This window comes from Peromyscus californicus, unplaced genomic scaffold (genome assembly GCF_007827085.1).
Source record: "Peromyscus californicus insignis strain IS unplaced genomic scaffold, ASM782708v3 Scaffold_3__1_contigs__length_106647218, whole genome shotgun sequence".
NCBI lineage: Eukaryota > Metazoa > Chordata > Mammalia > Rodentia > Cricetidae > Peromyscus > Peromyscus californicus.
In genome coordinates this window covers 24,745,305-24,769,108 of record NW_026294551.1, presented here as the reverse complement: position 1 = coordinate 24,769,108, position 23,804 = coordinate 24,745,305, and the positions used below count along the sequence as shown (strand labels likewise).

At 52.0% G+C, this 23,804-nt stretch overlaps 2 protein-coding genes and 2 non-coding genes across 13 annotated transcripts in view; all 4 read right to left on the bottom strand.

Annotated features, from left to right (window-relative positions):
- Plxdc1 (plexin domain containing 1) overlaps positions 1-7,460 on the bottom strand; it is a 75,314-nt gene extending 67,854 nt beyond the window's left edge. For all 3 annotated transcript variants that reach the window (XM_052757494.1, XM_052757495.1, XM_052757496.1), the window contains exon 1: positions 7,268-7,460. In XM_052757494.1, coding sequence (XP_052613454.1) covers positions 7,268-7,346 — 79 coding nt within the window. In that variant the 5' untranslated portion in view covers positions 7,347-7,460. The remainder of the gene's footprint in view (positions 1-7,267) is intronic.
- Positions 7,461-9,155: 1,695 nt separating this feature from the next.
- On the bottom strand, positions 9,156-9,227 carry Trnac-gca (transfer RNA cysteine (anticodon GCA)). Its single transcript has one exon. It is a non-coding gene; the product is annotated as a tRNA-Cys (tRNA).
- Positions 9,228-9,809: 582 nt separating this feature from the next.
- Trnac-gca (transfer RNA cysteine (anticodon GCA)) lies at positions 9,810-9,881 on the bottom strand. The gene has a single exon. It is a non-coding gene; the product is annotated as a tRNA-Cys (tRNA).
- Positions 9,882-10,584: 703 nt separating this feature from the next.
- On the bottom strand, positions 10,585-23,710 carry Arl5c (ADP ribosylation factor like GTPase 5C). Of its 8 annotated transcripts, none has more exons than XM_052755759.1 (7): positions 16,957-23,710; positions 15,898-15,958; positions 14,742-14,903; positions 14,405-14,552; positions 13,787-13,870; positions 13,015-13,166; positions 10,585-11,393 (listed from the first exon to the last, which is right to left on the bottom strand). In XM_052755759.1, the coding sequence occupies exons 1-7, from the start codon at positions 17,159-17,161 to the stop codon at positions 11,345-11,347; spliced, it is 861 nt and encodes a 286-aa protein (XP_052611719.1). In that variant the 5' UTR covers positions 17,162-23,710; the 3' UTR covers positions 10,585-11,344. The 8 variants fall into 8 exon arrangements, with proteins under 8 accessions (XP_052611719.1, XP_052611722.1, XP_052611720.1 ...); XM_052755762.1 differs by having other exon boundaries at positions 16,325-17,074; XM_052755760.1 differs by having other exon boundaries at positions 16,686-17,074.
- Between the last annotated feature and the right edge of the window lie 94 nt (positions 23,711-23,804).

Below are 23,804 nucleotides of genomic sequence, written 5' to 3'. Positions count from 1 at the left end.
GGTGGGGGACTTGAGACAGGGTTTCTCTGTGTAGCCCTGGCTGTCCTGGAACTCACTCTGTAGACCAGCCTGACCTCAAACTCAGAGATCCACCTGCCTCTGCCTCCCCAGGTGCTGGGATTAAAGGTGTGTGTCACCATGTCATGCTGGGCTGTGCTTTTACTTTCTATCTCTGTGTTTTTTGAATACTCCATATGTCTCGTATATGTGGAATTATATCGTGATTGGCTTTTTTCACTTAGCATAATGTCTTCAAGGTTCAGCTCTGTTCTTTTGGAAGACTGAATGGTGTTCTATGCTATCCCATGTTTTGCTTATCTGATCACCTGACAGTAGGAACTTGATTTGTGTTCATGAGTTGGTTATCGTGAAGGATTCTAAGAGGAATAAAGGGTACCAGCTTCTCTTTGGAGACCTGTTTTCGATTCTTTGGGTTATGCGCCCAGAAACGGAATTGTTGGCTCCTACAGTACTTCCATTTCCTTCCATACTGTTCTCCATGTGAAATGACTACGTAAGTTCATTTGTTTGTATGTTTTTAAATTATTTTTATTTCATTTTATTTTACGTATAGGGGTATTTTGTTTACAGGTAGCACCCATGGAGGCCAAAAGAGGGCACTGGATCTCCTAGAACTGTAGTTACAGAGAGTGGTGAGTTACCACGTGGGTGCTGAGGATCAGACCCAGGTCCTCTAGAAGAGCAGCCAGTGCTCTCAACCACTGAGCCGCCTCTCCAGACTCATAGGCCAGTTTTTATTCTCAATAGTGTCCAAGGTTGCCTATTTCTCCACAGCGTCGTCAAGCCTTGTTCCTTCCCAGGATCTTGGCAGTAGCCATTCTGATCAATGGACAGGAAGTGATAGGTACTTGTGGTTTTGATTTGCATTTCTTTAATGACTGGTGAGGATGAGCACCGTTTCATGTGATACTGGCTGTCTGTATAATGTTCGAGTCTTTGGTCCATTTTTAACTGGTGACTTGGTGGCCTGTATCATGGTTCTGTTAGCTGTTTAACAGCATCTTCTCTCTCTGCCCACTGGACCCGGTTGTGCCTCACTGTCCCTCCCTCCCCCACTGGCCTTGACTGCTGAAAATGTCTCCAGACATTACCAGAAACTCCCTGGAAACAAACGGTTCTCCCTCGCCCACTTGATTTGGTTGATTTTTTTTTTTTTTTTTTTTTTTTTTTTTTTTGGTTTTTCGAGACAGGGTTTCTCTGTGTAGCTTTGCGCCTTTCCTGGATCTCGCGCTGTAGACCAGGCTGGCCTCGAACTCACAGAGATCCGCCTGCCTCTGCCTCCCGAGTGCTGGGATTAAAGGCGTGCGCCACCACTGCCCGGCGATTTGGTTGATTTTGAAACAGGATATCAATACTTTTAGCCCTGGCTGACCTGGAACTTGCTGTGTACATGAGGCTGGCCTAAAATCACAGAGATCTGCCTGTATCTGCCTCTAAGGTGCTAGGACTAAAGGTGTGTTACCTTGCCTGGCTCCCTTGTCTTCCTGAGGAGCATAGTCTTAGCTCCATCATTACTTTCAAGCTTTGATCTCAGGCAAATCACTTTCCTGTGTAACAAGGGGCCGAGAAACCAGTTGGGATGGCAAAGAGGGTTCATCTCAAATACCATCTCCCATTCATTAGTGGCAGCCAGAAGCACTCTAGATAGGAATCCCAAGACTTCATTTGTGTTTATCAGCAGAGGGTGTCATGATCGATTAGTAATGTCTGTCACGAGCACAGAATTGGCAAGTAGCTGCCCAGATGCAGTTGTTCCAAGACTCCAGCTGTCTTGGGCTGTTAAACTGATTCTAAATGACACTAAAAAGCATCCCTTTCCATTTCAGAGAGTTAGGTCCCCAAAGCTGTGCCCTATGTTGTCATTCTAACTGTCACACCTGCCCTGGATATATAAAGGACACAGACCACCCCACCCGTGGCCTTCATCAATTTTGGGTCCTCGATCAGATACCTCTCTCCTCTTCACCTCTGGACTCCATCTACCTTGCTCACCAAAGCTCCCTGAGTGGTTCTCACTGTCCTAGATCCCTCCCTGAGGTCACTTTGTGCCCTCTCCCTGGGAGACTTGTGCTCCTCAGGCCTCTCTCCATTCTCCTCAGGGTGCAAACAGTAAGTGCTCAATCATTGCATAATTGAGGACACTACACTAAGGGATAGCTCTCGGGTAGACATAAGGACAGAGGTTGAAACAAGGCTTGGCTGGACCAGGCCTGGGGTCTGGCCAGGATGCTGCTGTGGAGCTCTGATTTGTCATTAGGCATTTTATCCAATTAAGTCATTCTTGGCTGCTGGTGCCTGCTGGACTGTTGCCGGGCCCCCCCCCCTCACATCTCTGCCCCTAATCATAACCAGATGCTCCTGGAGAATGTGGGCAGAGGGGGCAGTTCTGACTTCTTCCCCAAGACATCTACCAAATGGCTGAAAGCCCGGCGCTAGGTGGCAGCTGAGGACCACTCGGCCCCACGAAAGCTGCCTGGCCTCATCAGCAAGGTCACAGCTCACTGTTAGTGGCAGGCTGTTTGTGCTGAGTTGGGTGGCCTTCCCCCCAAGTCCTCCTGCAAGTAGCCCGGAGGGGAGTGCAGGAGCTCTTTCCTGAACTGGAAAGGCACATATGCAGGCCAAGTGGAAGGGCTGAGGTGTGGACCGGCAGGAAGTACCACCCCTGGACTGACTACGGTGGGGGATGTGAGATGGGGAGCTTGGAGGCCCGCAAGATGGTCCATTCCAGCCTACCACCGTCGAGTTTGCAGACTCGCAAACTTCAGTGTCCCTGTGCGACAACCACACCAACAACAGGTTGCCCTGGGTACTGAGTAAAAAACAGAGATGAGGTTCCAACCAGCCAGGAGCAGGAGCACGGGTTCTGTGCAGGATGACAGAATAAGGGCAGAGGAGGCTAAGGAGAGTTAGGAATTCTCAGGAGTGTCTTTCCAGCTTCAGCTTCTCACCCTTCCCCCTTGGATGGGTCAGGATGTCACCTCTCAGCCCATGCCAGGAGCCAGTGTACGTGGCTGGTCACACAGTCTTGAAGCCTAGTGGAAGCCTCAGCCTAACAGGTCCATAAGGGTGGCATGCCTAGGCACCTTAAGACACCCTTGCCCCAGATACTGCCTCTCAGTACCCACTCCATCCTTTGCTTCCAGAAGAAGCCCGTCACTCAGGGCTCCTAGCGCTGCATTATCTAACAGGATGTGGGAACAGCAGTGACTTTGAGAGGCTGCCATCTTAGCTGTGGTAGTCTGAGGACTCATGCACTCTTTCATCCCCATATCAATCAACCCCAGGAGATAAGCACTAGCTTTAGATCCATTTTATAAAGCAGGAAAACAACCCCCCTCAAGGTCACCCAATCAGTCCATGGGCAGGATTTGAACTCAGGCAGGATAGCTTCAGTCTGGTCAGAACTGTAGAACACGGTACAATAAGGCCAAACATAGTAAGTAGCACATGCCCTTAATCCTGGCACTCAGGGGGCAGAGGCAGGAAGATCTCTGTGAGTTCAAGGCCAATCTGATCCCATAGCAAGTTTTGGTCAGACTGGACTGCAGAATAAGACTTTATCTCAAAAAAAAAAAAAAAAAAAGCAATCGGGAGCTGATAGCATGGAACCCCCTGAACCTCCATCTTTTCAGAGGCTGAGGTGGGAGAAACTTTAGTTAAAAACCATCCTTGGCTACACAAGAAACAACTAGAAACTCTCAGTCTGTCTCTTAAGGTGCAGGGGCAGCCCCAGAGCTGGGTTCCTGGAGGGTGCCCTGGGTACCACTGGCCTGAACTTGGGAGCCGCCTGAGGAGACTGGCCACCTGACTTGGTGTGGAGAGTACTAAGGCCATGCTCCCATCTCTGACCTGGTACAGCCCCTCTAAGGCTGAGGAGGAGCCAGGCTCCACCACCCAGGGCCTGACCCAACCCACAATCTCATGTGCCACTCAAGCTAGTCTTTCCAGCCAGACTGCCACCATGCTGTCCAGGCCACTGAGAGTCTCTCTGGATATTCCTTTCGGCGTCCACTCTACATGCCCCAGAGCCAGCTGCCCACACAACTCTAGCTAGAGCAGGCTGTCCAAAGGACCCGCTTGAGTCCATCTCTTGCCACATCCCTCCCGCTGATCTGAGGGCACTTGTGGGCAGGCCCCGCTTTCTCTCACATCCCTTGAGGCCCTCTAGGACCCAGCCCTGCTGTCCAGCCGCCAGAGATTCAGTTTCCTCAGCCAAGACCACTCTGCTCCTAGACAATGCTTTTCACCGGATGAGCTCTTACTAATCCTCCAAGTGTGACAAGATGACAAGACCGCCAGAGTCTCCCTGACACTTCTCTCCCAGATGCCAGGTGTACCACCCGAGCTGACTTCCTGGACCATCATGCCCTTTACTGCCTGAGCATCTGGAATTCTGGGTACTGCGAGGACCAGTCGGTCTTCAAGGGGCACCAGTAAGTGAAGCAGGGAGGCTGGCAGGGGGGAGGCTGGCATCCAGGAAGGGGAAGCCAGCACCAAGCCTCATAGGACAGAGGAGACAGACCTTCCCTTGGGCACAGCCCTGCTGGAGACCCCCACTGCCCTGTCACAGCAGTGGAAGAGCACAGGTGTGTCGCCACGCTTGAGGTCCAACCTTGAACCACAACACCACAGTTTACAGATTCTCTGGAAGCTTCCATCTCTAACAGGTAAGATGGGGTAAGAACAGCTCTACCACTTGCTAGGTTGAATCTTTAACAAAATTGTGTCCACAAAGCAGCCAGCAACTAACCTAACCTCCCCTGGGTCTGGGGATTCAAGTAGTAGGCTGGCCTCCAACTCACTATGTAGCTGAGGATGACCTTAAACTTGCGATCATTCTTCCTCCAAGTGGCCTTGCTCTCAGTGTGACCCACCATGCCCAGCTTTCCCACAGACATTTATTAAGCAGGTTTCCACACAAGCTGTGTTGAGGGGGTGGAGGAGTCCTCAGTGACAGGCAGGCGCGATCCTGAGCCCAAACATTCTCGACTTCTTCCCATAGAGGCAGCACAGTGGATCAGGCCAGAGAGTAAGGTTGTTGTCTGGCCCCGCCGGCAGGGTAGGTCTCTCTGAAGAGGGGGTCCTGGAGCTGATGGGAAGCAGTAGCAATGCCAGCAGCCATTGTGAGGGGTCTGAATTTTAGTCACAGTATGTTAGTTTCTTGGGAGGCCCCTGATGGGCAAGGAGGGAGCTGGAATCGGATTATGGTTGGACGGGTTATGAGACATCTTTCAGCTCCCGCTCTAGAGACAGGCAGCCTTGGCTTTCAGGGGGCCCTGTTGGGTTTGGAAATGGCTGCCTGTGGGATTCTTCCTTCTGTGCATGCCCTGCGTGTCTCTGAACCCTGGGACCAGACCTTCAGGGTCCACTCCCTGGGCCCTGAGGCCATCTTCCTGTCTGCCATCTGTTTGTCTGTCTACCTGCCGGTCTGCTGGCTTCTTCTGTCTCCTTGTGACTGGACTCCTACTTCAGGTCATTAGTGTCTCCTGTTCCTGTTCTAAGGATGGATGTGGGGACAGGGCTCTAGGAATGGACCTTGCTGCTGCCAGCCCTGCCAGCCCTGCCAGGGACACCATTGCCTCTGCAGGGGCTCCTCTGTGTTGCACTCCCTGGCCAGAGTTGCTACCACACAGAGCAGGCAGCCAGCCTCCCTCAAGGGACCCCTCTCAGGCTTCCCCACTTGTACACACGGTCTCTACAAACACCACCACCACCACCACCACCACCAAAGCCCAGCCGAACCTGGGAAGAGTCAACAGTTGCCCTGATGGCTTTTCACAGCTTCCTTGGGTCTAACCTCAGTCTTACTTGCCACAGATAGTCCAAATCTCCCAGATGAATCTCAGTGCAGAGAATGTATAGTCCACAGACAGGTGACACATGTCCCTCTGGGCCCCGAATGCAGCCAACTCCCCTCCTTCAGCCCTCTCCATGGCCCAAACCCCTCATCCACCCAGCCATATTTGAGCTCAGAAAACACACCAGGCTAAGGCTGACAGGAACTCAGACATTCCCTCCCTGAATCTTCCCATCTGCAGTTTTAAAACAAATTATCAGTTGCCTGTACATGTTTGAGAAGGGAAGAATATCGTGAGAAGGGGGAAAAAAATCTTTCATAATCCTACTTCCAAAAGCCGAAGATTTTGCCAATAACCTCATTTTATAAATCAAGAAATGGGCCCAGAGAAGGCAAGTAACTTGCCCAAGGTCACAGAGCAAGTGAGACAGCAGAACTAGAAGCCAAGTGTCCAGCCACCTTCTGTAGGGCCTCCCTGAACGCTGATGGCTCCACAGCAGTCTCTAGACACGTGACTTCTCTGCCCTCTGCCCCCACGGTCGTCACCAGCGTCCCCCACCCATACCACCTCATGCCAACACAGGCTCATTTGAATCACATACTGTGACCATGAAAGCCAAGAACACGGTTAGAGCCAATGCTGACACAACAGTCAACAGCAGCGCCCCAGGAACTACCCCTTCCCTGACCCCAGATGAGGGGCACCCAGTTCTCTCTTTCAAGGAGCTTGAAGATCACCCTTATTCCCAGCCCCAGAGAAAGTCTGTGTACCGAGCCTAAATTATGTATTGGAAAATGGCCTTTCTTGATAACATGAGGGATTCAGGATAGATCTCCGAAAGCATCCCCAAGCGGAAGAAATGTTTTGAGAAACTGGAATAGGGGAAAGAGGAGCGTGCAGAATGGAAGCTCCTCCCCCACTGCCTCCCCGGGCCCCACCCCCACCCCGGGCACAGTCAGGGCAACTGAGAGCCGACGAGCAGAACCAGACAGCAGGGAGAGGGGACCCTTGACTCTGGGAGATTCGGGAGCGGCAAGCTGCTTTTTCCTGGGGCCCCTGCCTCTCCGCCGGTGCGCGATAGGTAGGGGAAGCAAGTTAGACGGCCACGCGGGTGCCCAGAGAGAAAGGCTGGGCTAGGGTGTCCCCCATCCTCCGGCGGCTCCCACGCAGTCTTCAAGCCCCACTGGGACCCAGCCTAGACCAGCCGAGGGTGCCAACAGGGACGAGCGTGGAAAGGCAAACGCCTCCCTGGAAGGATCGCGGTCCCTATGACTCTTCTGGGGACCCCCGGCTGGGTCCCTCCACGTCTTTCCGACAGAAACCAGGGTGCGCACCTTCTGTGCGCACACAGGGAAAGTAGGGTCCCTGTCCCCCTGTCCTCGGCCTCCCGCGGGTAATATCCCGCGTCCCGCTGGCGGCTCTGCACCTGCCCTGCCCGCGCGTCCTACCTGCGGGTGTTGCGGGACTGAGCGCGCGCGCGACCCCACGGAGCAGCAGCAGCTGCAGCAGCCAGAGCTGAGGCCGCATGGTGGGCGCCGACGGCCTCAGGGTCTTCGCGGCGGCGGCTGGAGAGGGAGCGGCCCCGGGCTGGGCGAGAGGGGAGCGGGAGCGGAGCGGGCACGGCGAGCAAAGCGCGGCGTTGCGGCCTCGGGGAGCGCGGGCGGGAGGGCCCGGAGGGCGGGGCGCGACGCCGGGGTCCCCGCCTCCCGGAGCTCCGCGCCGCGCCCCGCCGGACCCGGGACCGCGCCGAGACACCGCCGGTCACCGAGAGAACGCAGCTCGCCCAGAAGGAGATCAGGGAAAAGGCCGCGGTGGAGGACCCCAGGAAGCGCCTCTACTTGGGCCATGGGCTCCTGCCGCTCATCCCCAGGGCATGTGACTTTCTGAGCTGGTCCCTGGACTTCTGTGGCTTCCTGGTGTCCTGCAAAAGCGCACTCACGGACCCACGCACAGGCATGCCCGGCAGCCAAGCCCCCCAGCTTCTGCCGCAGCCGAGGCGCGATTTGCATTCCCCCCACTTCACGGCTTTACACCCCATCTCCAGCACCGGCTCTCCTCCAACCCCCAGCCCAGCAGACGTGTAGGTGCAGGAATCTGGCACATTCCCAATCTGAAGCAGCACGGACGCCCCCTCCCCAAGCAGGCCAGACCCAATCAAAGCTAGACCCAGAGCCTGGCAGGGGCGCCCACTGCCACCACACTATCGGGCTCTGGGAATAGGGCACTCTTTTTTTTTTTTTTTTTTTTTTTTTTTTGTCCTTCCAGGAGAGAATAAAAATACCCGCAATTTAGGAGATTTAATAGACGGCAGGGAACCAGGTCAAGGCGCGAAGGTGCCTGTGACCTACTTCGTGTGAAGGATTGGGGCCTAGGGAGTGGTGAGGGCGGAGGGGCCCCTGGAGAGTGCGGAAAGGAAGGGTGCACATCCTGAGAAGCAGGGTGCGGGTGGGGACAGAAGTAGTGTGTGGTCTTGAGCAGGTGGGTGGTTTGACACTGAGGTCAAAAGAAGGACCGGGGGAAGGAAATGAAAGCTAAATTCTCTCTCATCTTTCAGGATCCCAATTACACTCTCTTCCGCAACAGAAGTTTTTGTTGTTTTTCCAGACAGGGAGTCACGTTTTAGACCGTGTTGGCCTCGAACTCACGACCACCCTTCCTGTCTCTGGTTACTGGACAGATTACAGGCGTGAGCCCACCAAACGGGCCGTTGAATTCCTAACTCCTAACGTGAATTCTCCCTTAACAGCCTGGGGGTGGGGTGGGGTAGGGTGGGGGGACCCGAATAGGCTGTCTTTTCCAGCTGCGGCCTCCTACCGCCACCCAGAGGCCATGTGGCGAACCGTCGGGTTGGCGTTTCGCAGCTCTCTCGACTCTTTCCGCCCACGCAGGCGCCGTGGAGAGCCTTTAGAGTGTCCGGGATGGACCACCAGCCTCAGTCTGGTGTCTTCGTGCACGGGCAGTCTTGGTGCCCGCGCTGCATTTTTATAAGGCCTTTTATTAAGGTCCAGGCCAAAGCAGCAGCTCGGAAGTATTAGAAGCAAATGATGTTTACAAGTTTCTAAACGTAAGCCTCTAGAACGTGAGCGTGCACCTGGAGCTCTCCTCGGGACACACATTTCTAGCCCCACGCCAGGCTATTTCACTGGGACATAGATGACGACAGGAACCTTCATTTCTAGCGTGGATCTAAGTGCTGAGAGGCACTGCCCTCGAAATTCCCGGGTCCTTAACCGCCGTCATCGCTTCCCAACTGCCTGGAAGTTGACGAAAGAAATGTTACCATATAAACACGTGGAACATAAGCCATCGTTAAACAAAAATGCATAAAAGTACGAGAGGGGGCACCCGGATTTGAACCGGGGACCTCTTGATCTGCAGTCAAATGCTCTACCACTGAGCTATACCCCCTCTGCCGGCAACCCTGCGCCAGTAACCACTAAGTGTGATTCTTGCGCAGGCGCAATAAAGCATCTCTAGAAAAGCAGAATTAAGGTCCGAAGTTTTCAAGAAATATAAGGAACTGACGCGCCGGATTGCTCGCTTGAAAACAAAGGGTATTTCCCGACGCTCTGAGATTCCTTCTGATGGTACAAGAAAATGTACAGAAAGATGGAGGCGAGCCCTCGCTGCCCCGGCGCTCCTCTGGGCGGGGTCCCGCTCTGCAGCTCCGCCGCTGCTTCTCCACGCTCTCTCGACTTCTCCCGACCTTCTGCCTCCAACCTCAGCCCCGACCCTAGACACTCAGCTCTCCCTAAGGGACAGCCGTCGAGCTCACTCGTCGCGCCCTGCGGTTCACGAGCGGCTGCCTCGGGGTACCGGTCGGACCAGAGGTTCGCCTCGGGTCACATTCCGGCTAAGGACGAACACTGGACCGCAGCAATAGTAGGACAGCACACGCCATCAAAATAGGGTGGGCTCGGGGAGACCCACTTTCTGAAGGCTCAAGCTAGGTCAGCTTGTTAGCAAAAGGATATACAGCAAAAAGCCGCGAGGGGGCACCCGGATTTGAACCGGGGACCTCTTGATCTGCAGTCAAATGCTCTACCACTGAGCTATACCCCCAGCACGCTAGACTGGGCTTATCAGAATGAATTTCTATGGAATAGATTTCTATGGACCAGCTATCCCTTTACATTTTTAGTTATGTTAAGAGTAACCTAATGAAAACATAAAGTATGACTAAAATGTCTAGAACTCACAAGATTTTCCTTCATAACCACATCGCAGGGAAACTACAAGATTAAATATACTGGGTCCTCTGTTTCTCTGCCCAGGTTCCCCTAGAGGTCCACTGCCTGATTGGAAAGGAGATGCGCTATCCTGTTTAGGTCCCTGAATGTAGAAGGACAGCATGGGCCTCCAATCCATCTTTAGCATCACCTCTAAAGGACCCTGGCTGGGGCTCTTCCTTCCTCTGGGGTCCCCTTCTCAGTGGATCACTATCAAGCCTCTTATCACCACTAGATCTAGAACTAAGCACCCCGGGTCCTGGTTAGCTGGTACCAATGTCCTTCAACCTGGCTAACCCTAGCCAAGTTCTCTAGCCAAATGGAGCATTGAGTTCTCGCTCCCCCACCTTCCGCTCCCCCACCCCGTTTCCAAGGTGATTCTCTCACCCACCCACCCGCCCCGCCCCCTTTGCAAGGAACAAAAGCCAGTTTCCGGAACAGACAGAAATAAGAGGAGAGACGTTTTCAATAGCACTTACTATATACCTTTACTTTTTAAATCTTTTTTTTTTTTTTTTTTTTTTTTTTTTTTTTTTTTTTGGTTTTTCGAGACAGGGTTTCTCTGTGTAGCTTTGCGCCTTTCCTGGAACTCGCTTTGGAGACCAGGCTGGCCTCGAACTCACAGAGATCCGCCTGGCTCTGCCTCCCGAGTGCTGGGATTAAAGGCGTGCGCCACCACCGCCCGGCTACTTTTTAAATCTTAATGCAATGTGTTGTTTTTTTTTTTAAGCAGACACAAAGACAAAATAAGTAGGTCCTGTAGAAACCTATGATGTTTGAGAGGAGTGGGACTCACACCGGAAGGACACTGAGAGGAAAGGAGATGCCACGTGATGACTTAGACCCAAAAGCTGCGGTCAGAGTTAGCATCCAAGAGGGAGCAGAAAGGCGGGCGGCAAGTGTGAAGGATTGCCTCTGTCTGGAATGTTCTGTCTTCCCACCCTCCACCTCACCCCATCCCCCAACTTTTGGCCCGGTCCTGTTGCCTCCTTTATCGGAATCTCCGTTGTCTAATGGATAGGGCCCAATGTCAAAGATCTCTTGCTTTCGGGCAGACAGAAGGTGAGGGCTGGGAGGGGGTCCCCCAACACACTCAGCAGGTTCCCTGTGTCTCCTCAGTGAGGGGCAGTTTCATCTGTGGCCCTGTCTGCACCAACTTGAAGTCATTGGTCCAGCTCCTCAGTGACAGTCGAGAGGACAGTGGCAGTCTCTCTGTCCACTGTTTCCACCAGCAAACGACTGGGTTTTCGCACCGGTGCTAACCATGTGGCTTCTGGTTGGCTTCAGGCTGGAACATCACTTGGTGGTGGCCTGAGATTTCATCCACTGAAGCCCAGCTGGCAGCCTGCAGGGAGGGAGGAATGGACCACAGCACAAAGGACCATCAGCATTTCCCATAAGAGGATGGCTGGAAAGCTCCAAGCCTCTGCCCGGGACAGACTGAGAGGGTAGCCAAGGTTAGAGTCAATCACTTAATGGTAGAAGGGAAGTGAGTTCCAGCATGCATCAGCACCCACTGTGCTGGGTGGGGGCTGGGGCTCCTGGGAAGAAGCAGTCGCCCTACAAAGTTAGCAGAGGGAATGGACAATACATTAATAAGCCAACAAATAAGGAGTCGGAGGCCTCTGGTAGCCCCGGGAGGCTCCTCTAAGGCAGCTTGGAGCCTCACCTTCTGAGCCCTGGAGCAGTGTGTCTGGACAAGCCTTCTGCGTCCCCTTTTGACACGAGGGGCAGTAGCCGGGTGACCTCAAAGGCTTGGGAAGAAGCAAGATCCTCACGAGGTGAAAAACACCTCCAGAGCCAAAGTGGAAACTTAGCAAAAATGTCTGCCATCACCCAGCTTAGCCTGGCCCAGGGTATGGCACAGGACCCAGGGAGTACTGTGAATTAGACTACAGATTGGAGAAGACCAGAGTCCCTAATGTCGCCAGAAATCTGTGGTCCCTCGAATTCTCTTATTTAGAGTTTCCTTTTCTTCCAGAAAGTGTCCAGACAGGGGAGATGAATGGAAATTTCCAGGCCTCATGGAAGTCCCTTTTGGAGAAATCCAGCCCTTCACAGTCTGAGGTATTTGATCCAAGTACTAGGATCCTTTATCCTCATCGTGGGCAGGTCCACATGTGCACATACAAAGTTTCCCCCCAACTATTGCCAATTTTTCTTTTCTTTCTCCATCTTCCTGTGTATCACTTTTTTGTTTGTTTGTTTATTTTGTTATGTTCTTGGTTTTTGTGGCAGGGCCTTGATATGCAGCCCAGGCTAGCCTTGGCCTCACTGGATAGTGGAGGAGGAGCTTGAACTTCTGATCGTCTTGCCTCTGCGGCCCAAGTACTGGGATTGCGGGTGTGCAATGGTTCAGGGCTTCAGACATGTGCGGCTACAAGCCATCCCCAAGGCAGGGATTTTGTCTGGTTTTGTTCGCCACTGTTTTTTCCAATTCCCAGAGCAGCACTTGGCACAAAGTAGGTATTCAAAAAAGCCTAATGAAGAAATTGTGCCAGTCACTCTCTGCAGAACTGGGGGAGAGGGAAGTATGGTCCCCTCCTTTTACAAGAAAGTCAGAGAGTCGGCGACTTCCGCCTTGGAGGCCAGTCTCCTGAGGTCTTTCCACAGCTTCTTCCTCTTGCCTGGAACCTCAGCTATCCCCGACCATGGAGACAAAAATCAGAGTTACCCTTGCCCTTCTGCCACTTTGTCCATTTCACTGTCTCCAAAGAGTTTCTCGGTCTCTAAAATCCCTGTTGTTTTGGTGGCGTTTTAGCGCTTACCGTTAGAACAAGCCCTTGGAGCCCGGGAGCTCTGCAGGCTCACAGGACCTTAGCTTTGGGCCTGTGTCCATCTTACTGGGCCAGGAGCCAACTGTGGGCCAGATTCTGACTGGAAAGAGACGGGGGGGGGGGGGGGGGGGGTTCCTGTAACCTTCTGCCCATCAGCTGGGCCAGGCCAGGGAAAGGTAGGGGACTAACCCTTCTCCGGTGAGAGCACAGCAGCCCTGGATATGCCACGGGTGGTCTTTGATGGCATTCAGTGTGAGGACTTGGGAGATCTCTGCTGTGGTCATGGAGTCTTTCACATCCTGCTTGTTGGCAAAGATCAGGACTGAGGCATCTTGAAGTGCCTGTGGGCAGAAGAGCCCGGCCCAGGTCAGCCAGCCAGCCAGCATCCCTCCCACAGCCTCAAGAGTCCTCTGGGATCCCTGCCCAACTGTTGTAGCAAGAGAGACCCATGGCCCGATGGGACAGAGGTGGAGACCCACCCAACATTAACAACCCCATCAAATGATGCTACAGCTCATGGGACATCTTCCAACTGCTCACAGATGGTTACAATAACCTCAGACATTGTTTTGTTACTGTTGTTTGTTTGCTTGTTTGTTTTTTTTACAAAACAGAATCTTACTCTGTAGCCCAGACTGGCCTGGAACTCTATATGGAGCCCAGGCTGGCTTCAACCTCATGGCAATCAGCCTCAGTTTCCCAGATTGCATGTAAGAGCCACCATTGCCACTGTGAGGTAGAAACTAATGATCTTCCTAATTAGTAGAAATGAAGCAACTTGCTCAAGGTCTCACAGTGAGTGAGTGGTGAGCGCAGTCCTTGAACCAGCAACTCTAACCTCTGTACTCAGTTGTCCTGAGAGCACGGACAGGACCCTTTATCTATAATAAACGAGCATGCGACCAGCCTGGGAGCACACAGCTGGTCTCACTGGATGGCTTCCCAAGTTCAGGGGGCTTACCTCATGGGCCAGCATCTTATACAGCTCCTCCCGGGTGGTCAGCAGCCGATTCCGGTCTGAACTATCGATCACAAGGATGACAAACTGCCCAGCAAGAGCGAGGTATGAGCTGCAAGCTTTCTCTTTGGTGAACGTACTTCCTACCGATGGTTAGGCCTCTGCCCTGCCCGAGTGCCAGCCCCACAGGAGAGGAGCCGTGCAGCCTGCCATTCGAACCACGATGGACCCATTTTTAATCACCTTATACTTTATTCATTGGAGACAAAATCTTGGTATACAACCCAAGCTGGTCTGGGACTTATGACCCTCCTGTCTCCATCCCTCAAGTGTTGGGATTATAGGCATGGACCACCACACTCATCTTACGATTCGAAAATCTTTCTCTTTTACATTCGTATTTACATATTTATATATGTTTTGTTTTGTTTTTTAGGATTCAAAAATCTTCACGGATGCTACACTATGTTAAGTAGCTGACAACTGTTTGTTGTTATTTCCTTTTCAAGACAGCTTGAGGAACCATTGTTCAATCACATCCCAGGTGGCCGAAGCTAGGCTCAGAGAGTGCGGTAAGTGATTGACAGACCATCTACCTCCCAGACACGGCTCTCTCCTCACCTCAGCATTGGAGTAGTATGTGTCCCAGGTGGAGCGCAGAGTCTCCTGGCCCCCTAAGTCCCACATGAGGAAGTGAGTCTTCTGAAGAACAATTTCTTCCACGTTGCTGCCAATGGTTGAACACGTGTGAACCACCTCATTAGTCAGGCTAGGGAGGCAAGAGAAGGTTCTGAGGTCTTGGCCCAGCTCTGACCATCGCCCCTCGACTCCCAAAGCAGCTGAATCCAATTCAGAACTGCTCAGCCCTGGGGGACCAAGCAGGCCCGGAGGCCTACATCCTGTAATTGATGTGTGTGTGGGGGAGGAGGTATGAGTTAGTCCAAATGTGGACTGGTACCCCAGAGAGGAGGGCCTCCTCAGAACCATCCCAGAGACCCAGAGGCTTGCAATACTGCTAAGCTTCCAGATGGCGGCGTTGCTTCTGGACTGTGAACCACACTGGAATTGTGGGAGCTGTGAAAAACCAGTCAGATCTGAGTAAGGACCATCAGACACTTTCCTGGTTTAGAGGTGGAAAAAAAAAAAAACAAAAAAACAAAAAAAAAACCTTATTTTTATTTGTTTTCATTTTGGTTTTTTTCCCCCCCGGGGGGGAGATTTTGTTTTTCTTTTTTCTCTCTCTCTCTTTTTTTTTTTTAATGGTTGTATCTCATCGTATGGTCTCAAATATGAGATGTTCCTGTCTTAAGCTCCAGAGTGCTGTGATTATAGGCAAGGACCACTATGTCCCGTTACGCATGTTTTCTGAAAGCTCACCAAGAAGTTATAAGGAGGAAGATTGGGAGTGAGGACTTCGTACTACTTGAATTTTTCTTTTCTAATCTAATGTAGAGTCTCAAGAATTCTAGACAAGCACTCTACCACTGACTGATCAACACCGCCAGACCTTTTTTCCCCTAATATTAATTAATTAATGTCGTTCATCTATTACTTTCTCAGAGAAGCACTTGCCCTAAATAAATAGATGCTTTGGAGTCTCCAAATCAGGAGAGACTCCATCCTGAACGAGGGCCTGGGAAAGTCCGGGTTGCTGTTTGAGGAGCTTTGCAGCAGACCCGGAGCTGCAGAACTTCGGGGAGCTTGTATAGCTTCGGGGGGGGGGGGGGGGGGCGGTTCACGGTCCGCCCAGAGGTTGGAAGTTGGAGAATGGAACTTGGAGAAATTAACTAAGGTGCAAAGGTAAGAAGGACCCTGCCGCCAGGGGGAGCCAAGAGCAGCGAGGCGAGAAACCTCCGGGCATTCCAAACCCGCCAGAACTGAAATGCGATCAGGACTGATTGCGGGAGGCGGTGGGATTAGGGATCGCCCACAGCTTGCAGGATTCAAATCCAGGCCTACAACCACTAAATCAGGAAGGTCACACCAGCATCCACCCATAAATCTTCTTGTCTACAGCTGCCTACGAACCCAGGGAAGGGCTCTGGTGATTGGTCCAAATGACTGTCAGTCTGGTGTGAAGCCCAGCCCTCTCCGTCCACCCAGTAGTTACTTACAACTGGTAGAGAATGGTGGTCTTTCCTGCATTGTCCAGTCCCACGATGATGACTTTGTGCTCTGAAGGGATCCAGGGGAAAGACAAGGTCAGAGCCAACCCCGAAAGCCATGGGCTCGAGTGTCCCCAGTAAGATTCTTGTCCTGGTCTCTTCCTCACCCTCCGCTCCTGCCTGGGTGCCCTCTCCTCTCCCGGCTCCACCCCTCTCCTGGCACTCTGCGAACCCAACCACCATCTCTCCATCCCTAGGGTGCGCTGGGAAACGCGTCCCCGGCAGGCTGGGGACCTTCCCCACTCCACTCCACCCCTTGCCCTATTCCTAGGATGCGTTGGGAAACGCGTCCTCCGCGGGCTGAGGACTGCATCACTTCACTTGCCATCGGACCAGACGCCAGCACCTCTCCAGGAATGTGGAAGAGAGAACTGACCCCATCCCATCTCCCTCCACATTTCTAGAAAGCGATTGTCTGAGGGTCCGAAGCACGCTGGATTCTAAGTCACCATCTCAGGAAACTGACTTATCCAGGTGGCGCGCAGCCCAGCTAGGTGGCGGGGTAGGGGCAGGAGGCTCTCCCACCCTCATGCACTGAGCACACTGAAGCACAGAGACAGGAAAAGTGCGACTGGGAGAGCGGAGAGGGGGCCGTGGAGCATATGGGAGAGCACACAACGGACTCTAGAAGTCCCAGGTTCCCAGTCCGTCTTCTCCGATGACCCCCAAATCCCAAGAGCTCCAGAAGACAGCGGAATCAAAGAGGTCAGTCACTAGGCTGTGCGGTGCGCCCTTACCCTGGCTCCCAAAGATTCGCATCAGTTTGGCTATCAGCTGTCCCATGGCACTCCCGGAACTGGTGGTCGGGGAACCTGGGGGGCTCGGCGGCCTCCAGGACCAGATCTGGCCTCAAGCTTTCAAAGCCCCGCCTCGGGGAGGGCCGGACCTGCTGCTCCTATCAGCTGGGGGAAACCCCAAGCGTCACCCTCCAGACCTGGGAATCCCACGGGACGCTGGCACCTCACTGGTGCTAAGGGACTAAGGGACGTCACTATGAAGACCAGGTACCTGACCAGGGGCCCGAAAGTGCAAGGAAAATCCCAGAGTCCTCTTCACCCTGAGAAAACTGAAGAGTTTGGACCATCTGCTCCAAGTGCTGCAAGTCAGCAATGTGTACGGCGAATGCCTGCTCTTCCTCCCCCAACAGCCGACGCTGGGGCAAAACCCTCCAAGGGCGGTCCAACTTTCTGACATTGCGACACAGCGTTGTCATCTACAAAGTTCCACACTGGAGAGGCCTGCAACTGAGTTACAAAACAAACAACAAAAAAACCCTCAGAATGATTTTGCCAAACCAATCTCTTAATTTTTTAAAGATTTTGTTTTGTTTCTGTTTTTGTTTTGTTTTTTTCAGACGGTTTCTCTGTGTAATCCTAACTGTCCTAGAACTCGCTTTGTGCTTTGTAGACCAGACTGGACTCAAACTCAGAGATCCACCTGCCTCTGCCTCCAGAGTGCTAGGATTAAAGGCATGCTCCATCAAGCCTGATTCCTTAAGATTTATTTTTTTTTATTTATGTGTGTGTGTGTGTGTGTGTGTGTGTGTGTGTGTGCCCCATGTATGAATACATGTGTATGTGTACCTTTGGAAGCCAGAAGAGGTCCTCAGATCCCAACTTGGATACTGGGAACACAATTTGGGTCCTCTGGAAGAGCAGCAAGTGCTTTTAATTGCTGAACCATCTCTCGAGCCCCTAATTACATATTATTAAGTTTTCTCGTTTTGTGTTAGGTGGCATTCATAGCTATTCTTGGCTACATGAATTGCATATAGCCTATAGATCATGGTTGGACATGTCTAAAATCACAATAATGGCTAGAGATGGCTCAGTGTTTAAGTGCATCGCTGCTCTTCCAGAGGACCCAAATTCTGTTCCCAGCATCCACATCAGACAGATCACAACTCTCTGTTGACTCCAGGTCCGGGGAATTTGGTGCTTCTGGCCTCTGCTGACACCTGCACTCACATGCACATACCCACATGCAGACACACACACACACACACACACACACACACACACACACACACACACACACTTAAAAATAATATAAATAAAAAATTTAAAGTCACAATGTCCAGATGTGGTGGTGCACGCCTTTAATCCCAGCACTCAGGAGGCAGAAGCAGGTGGATCTCTGAGTTTGAGACCAGCCTGATCTACAGAGCAAGTTCGAGGATAGCCAGGGCTACACAGAAAACCAAAAATAAAGTAAATTCACAAGAACCTCAGGTAGGTGGCTGGAGAGATGGCTCAGTGGTTAAGAGCACTAGCTGCTCTTCCAGAGGACCTGGGTTCAATTCCCAGCACCCACATGGCAGCTCACAAGTGTCTGTAATTCCAGTTTCAGGGGATCTGATACTCTCACCCAGACACACATGCAGGCGAGATACCAATGCACATTAGAAAAAACAAAAACAAAAACCCTCCAAGGGCGGTCCAGCTTTCTGACATTGCGACACAGTGTTGTCATCTACAAAGTCCCACACTGTGAGCCCTCAGGCAGGCTCACAGATCACATCCCAGCTTTCAGCCGGTCTCCAGCTGATTCAGTAGGAGGGAGTTTTCTGGGCCCAAAGTGGGCTTCCCTAGAAAAGAACAGGGGTCTCCTTTCCTCTTGTGGGTATCCCTAGTCAGTTTCTGGAGAAATCAGTTGTTTCTGCAATCCATTGACAAACAATGTTCTGGCAGTTGACCAAGGTTGGAAGTCTGCAGACAAGATCATCCAGTGACCCTGCAGAGGGGAGGAGTCAGGGGTCATGGCATAATCTGTAATTCTAGAACTGGGGAGGCTGAGATGGGAGAATCCTGAGTTAAAAACCAGCCTGGAATACACAGTGAGACTGTCTCAAAGAACACAAATCAATCAGTCTCTCTTAGCAGAGGAGAAACGGTCTTTTTATTTGTTGATCCTTTACTGTTTATTTTTTCAGAGGATATGTGATGGGCTGGTTTCAAACTCCTGGATTCCAGCACTCCTCCTGCCTCAGCCTTCTGAGTGGCTGGCCCACAGGCTCCAGCAGCAAGCAGACCCAACAGAGGGTGACATGGGTCACAAGGGAAACAGCAGGTCGAGCAGGAGGAGGAAGAAAAAATAAATGTGTTGTTTGTCAACGTCACAACCTGGGGAAAACCCAGAAAGCCAAAAGAGAAGTGGAAAAGGCAAGCTGACCTCAGGCTGAGAAACTCAGAGTCCCAGACTCCACAGTCCTTCTCTGGCCCTGAGAAAACTGGAGATCTCTGGTAGTCTTCTCCTGCACTGTGAATCAAGGCAGGCTCCTAGAAAGCGGCTCCAGTCATCACCCCGAACACCCTGGAAGTGGGATCCTACAGCCCCTTATGGCTGACTGCCCTCTACAAGGGCAGCAACCCTTAGCTGCTGCTCTTTCTGCCTCTACCTCCTCTGCTGTGCTCAGGGCCTCCTCCTCCTCCTCACACCCTACCAGCCTTTCTTAAGGACAGCTCATGGTCACTGACTCCCCACTCCACAAGCTTTCAGTGGCTCTCCTCTACCCACTGGGTTTAGAACAGCCTCCTCGTGTGGCCTTCAAGGGCCTCCATAAACAGCCCCCGTCTGTCTTGGCAACCTGCCCCACCAGGTTGAGCATCCTCTGGGCTTCACTCCGATAGGCCCAGATCTTTTCCAGATCTCCTCAAACGGGCCTGTGCTTCCGTGTCTCCTCTGCCTTGAATGCTTTGAAAGGGAAACCCCTGAGAGCCTTTAACTTAATTGTTATCATTGCTTCCTATTCCCCAAGCTCTGGCTTGCTTCTGCTGCTACAGAGACACCCCCCCCCCCCCCACACACACACACACTTTTTTTTTTCTCTCTCTCTCTCTGGGGTCTGTGGATTGGAAGCCTGTTTCCTTTCATTACCTGTGAGTCCTACAGTGTGGAGCTTGAATCCTATTCACTGTCACATGTTCCCCTTCCCTGCCTTGTCCAATACCTGTCTTATGATTAAGGAAGAGAAGTCATTGGATTGTATTAGAATGAGTTAAGCTATAGCCTAGAGAATGCCTGGTTAGAGCATTAAAAAAGTAACATGGGCTGAATGGTGGTGGCTTGCGCCTTTAATCCCAGTATTGTGGTTTTATTTTATTATTATTGTTTTGTTTTGTTTGAGACAGGGTTTCTCTGTGTAGTTTTGGTGCCTGTCCTGGATGGCCTCGAACTCACAGAGATCCACCTGGCTCTGCCCCTGAGTGCTGGGATCAAAGGCATGCGACACCACTACCACCGCCTGGAGCATTGTGATTTTAAGCCACAGGTAGAAGAAGGCAGATCTCAGTGAGTTGGAGGCCAGCCTGTGTACAGAGTGAGCTCCAGGACAGCCAGGGCGGTTACACAGAAAAACCCTGTCTCAAAAAACAAAAACAAACAAACAAACAAAACGTAACATGGGCATCATGTAAGAGGCCTAAGGAAAGCTGGGATGTTTGATGTTTGTAGTGAGCAAAGAAAAACAGAACCAGGCCCTGGAAGTTGGCCTCTGACCTCCACAGGCTCACCCAGGCACATATAACAGACTCTCACCCTACTTTTTTTTTCACTCTCCTTGGTGAGCAGCGTTAGAAGATTACAAAACTGACGGGCACAGTCCACACAGTCCATCTGGGCTGATTCCATTTCAGCCTTAGGAAAGGAGCTAGTGTGGAGGCTGCGAGACTTGCCGGGGGCACAGAGGGTACTTGGGGAATCACTGGTGTTTCAGCTTTGCTACCATCTGGTTCCTAGGGGGAACAAAGGCATCCTGCTTTGTCACTCAGTAGCAGAATTGAAAGTGACACTCTGCAGGCACACTAAGTAAACAGAGGAGAACAGCCTTGGGGGCTGCGGAGGCGGCTGGGGGGGGGGGGTTGCTGCTCCTCCAGAGGTGTAAGTTTGGTTCCTAGCATCCATGTAGGGCAGAGGACCCGACATCCTCTTCTGGCCTCCAGAGCATTTGCAGACACACTTCTCCGAGAAGGTTTGATTTAGAAGGGAGCGTGGACAGACTTCACCAAGAAAGTCATTACGGGAGCCAAAACAAGACTTAGGATATTAGACCGGAACCATGTCCCTTCCTAGGCCAAAGTTGAGCCTCAGCACAACCCAGTTTGTTTCAGGATAGTGAACCTTCGGGCAAATCTGGGCTCTGTGGCTTATCCCACCTCAGCTCGCTGGGGCAGCATCCAACAGAGATGGAAGCAGCTGGTCAGAGCAGTGAAGGAAAGGTATCCCCCTGCTTCCGCTTTTGAGTCCTGGAAGTGACGGTGGTAGCAAGGGCGGCTGATGTCATGGCTGTTAAAATCCTCACGTGCTGACAGCCACCAGCTTGCTGACTGAGCAGAGTGGGTAGAGGGCTGTGGTTACCTGGAGACCGGGCTTTCTCCCCATCTCTAGTATCTACGCCAGCTAGAACTGCCCACCTCTAAGTTCTGAGCAAATGCAACTGTAGGCAGAAGGTGTACAGAAAGAGACAGACGAGCGTGTTCACACACCTGCTTCCTCCTCCTCAACTCCCTACCCCCCACTCTTCCTAACGTCCGCGCTTCCTGGAGCAGAAGAATTAGTTGAACTTGGGGGTCACAGGCACTACAAAATTCAATATCTGTGGGGCTGGTGAAGTCACCGCTGGTGACTCCCCATTTTCTCGCCTGCCACCTCTGACTTACTTCCTTCTGAGAGCTTCCGATCCTGTAGGGCTCCTCTAGTGGTCAGTGCCTGCCTTCCCCTGTGGCCTGGGCTAAGCCCCCCTCCTTTCAACCTGGAGTATCAGCACTGTCTGCAGGGAAGGCTATAGGCCACACTGCACCCCTATCTTGCCAGGGCGACTTACCATCCTTCAGTTCCTGCACCGGTTTCAGATCAAAACTCAGACTCCTTAGCATAAGGTAGGCCTACTGTGACCACGCCCCCTCTGGCCGACGGCTATCCCCACACTTTGTTAGTCAGGTGCCAATAGCATGTGGTGCATGTCCCCTCTTCCTCTGCACGAGGAATTTCCTCCCACCTCTCTGTCTAGATTAACCTAACCATGTTCCCAGATTTCAAACCTTCTCTGACCGCCCCTGTTAAGGGAGTGGTGTTCCCAGGACCAAATGCTACTCAGAGTGCTATCTGTGGTTCCCAGTTTGACCTGTGCCTACCATCTAGATCTTTAATAAACGCCAGTTCCATAGCTAAACACAGAAGTGAGCGATTGATTGCCTTCAACTGAAAGGTAGAGAGAAGGCGAGCAGGCAGAGCAAGGTTCTCAACAACTCTATCCGTTCCCCAAGGGACTCTGGCATTGGCCGGCCCAGTTCCCTGTCGGTGATCTGCTGACTCCTCAGCTGTGGGCATCAGAGGTCTGCTGTCACTCTGCACACTAGAACACAGTCTTTGGGCAGAAGCACTCAGGTGGAGGACCCAGACGTTCAAGTCCTTTAGAGCCATCACCTCAGAAACAACACCCAGCAGGGTGAGGAAGCTTGCAGGTGCTGCGTGAGGCAGGATATGGGTGATAGGCCACATCCTGCCACCTGCTTGGTGTGTTCTCTTCATGTCTCGGGGGGCCGGTCTCTACCACCTCTTCACATAAGCGGATAACCTCCTCAGCTCTGAAGCTCGTTCTCAGAACCCACATAGTGGCACATCTGTGACCCTGTGATCCCAGCACTCAGGAGGCCAAGGCAGGAGAATTGCTATGAGTTTGAGTCCCACTTCAACTACATGAGTTCCAGGTCAGTGAGGGCTACATAGCAATCTCTGTCCCAAAATAAAATGTTCTGGCATGGTGGCTCACACACACCTGGGACCCCAGCATCTGGGGAAGCTGAAGTGTGTCCAGGCCAGCTGGAGACACAAGGTGAACTCCAGGTGAGCCTTGTCTACACTGTGAGACCCTGACTGGGAGGGTGGAGGGGATCCAAAACCCAAAAACTGGTTGCTGAGAGCATGGTGATATATGCCTTTAAACTCAGCACTCGGGAGGCGAGGCAGACACCCCTCTGTGAGTTCCACTTGAAAAATAAAAAGAAAGCCGGGCGGTGGTGGCACACGCCTTTAATCCCAGCACTCGGGAGGCAGAGCCAGGCGGATCTCTGTGAGTTCGAGGCCAGCCTGGGCTATCAAGTGAGTTCCAGGAAAGGCGCAAAGCTACACAGAGAAAGCCTGTCTCGAAAAAAAACAAAAAGAAAGAAAGAAAGAAAGAGAGAGAGAGAGAGAGAGAGAGAGAGAGAGAGAGAGAGAGAGAGAAAGAAAGAAAGAAAGAAAGAAAGAAAGAAAGAAAAATAAAAAGAATCCCAGAGCAGTTGAAGGTCACCCCTCCCTGATGAGGTGAGTTACTAGGGTACAGGGAGATCAAAGCAGAAAGAAAAACAAAAACAAAAAGAGTGCATGTGTCTTTAAGATGTGAACCTGGCCAGGCAGTGGTGGCACAGGCACATTCCTTTAATCCCAGCACGCGAGAGGCAGAGCCAGGAGGATCTCTGTGAGTTCGAGGCCAGCCTGGTCTACAGAGCAAGATCCAGGACAGGCAGTAAAACTACATAGAGAAATCCTGTCTCGAAAAAACAAAAATAAATAAATAAATAAATAAATAAATAAATAAATAAATAATGTGAACCAGTGGGTCTGGAGCCCACCCAGTGAGCAATACCCCAATCAGCATCACCCCCACCCACCTCTGCAAGGAAGAAACAGATTAAGATGTGAGCTTGTAGCTGAATGAGGAACGCTTGTAGGCAATTCAGAACCAGCAAAACAAAGCGCCAGCTTTCCTTTGCCCCAACAGCTGGGGCACAGCTTTTTCTTGTGTCCCCCTTTGCTCCCCCACAGGCCCTCAGCTCCCACTACTGAGAGCCAGTGAGGCTGCTAAGCTGACTACGTGT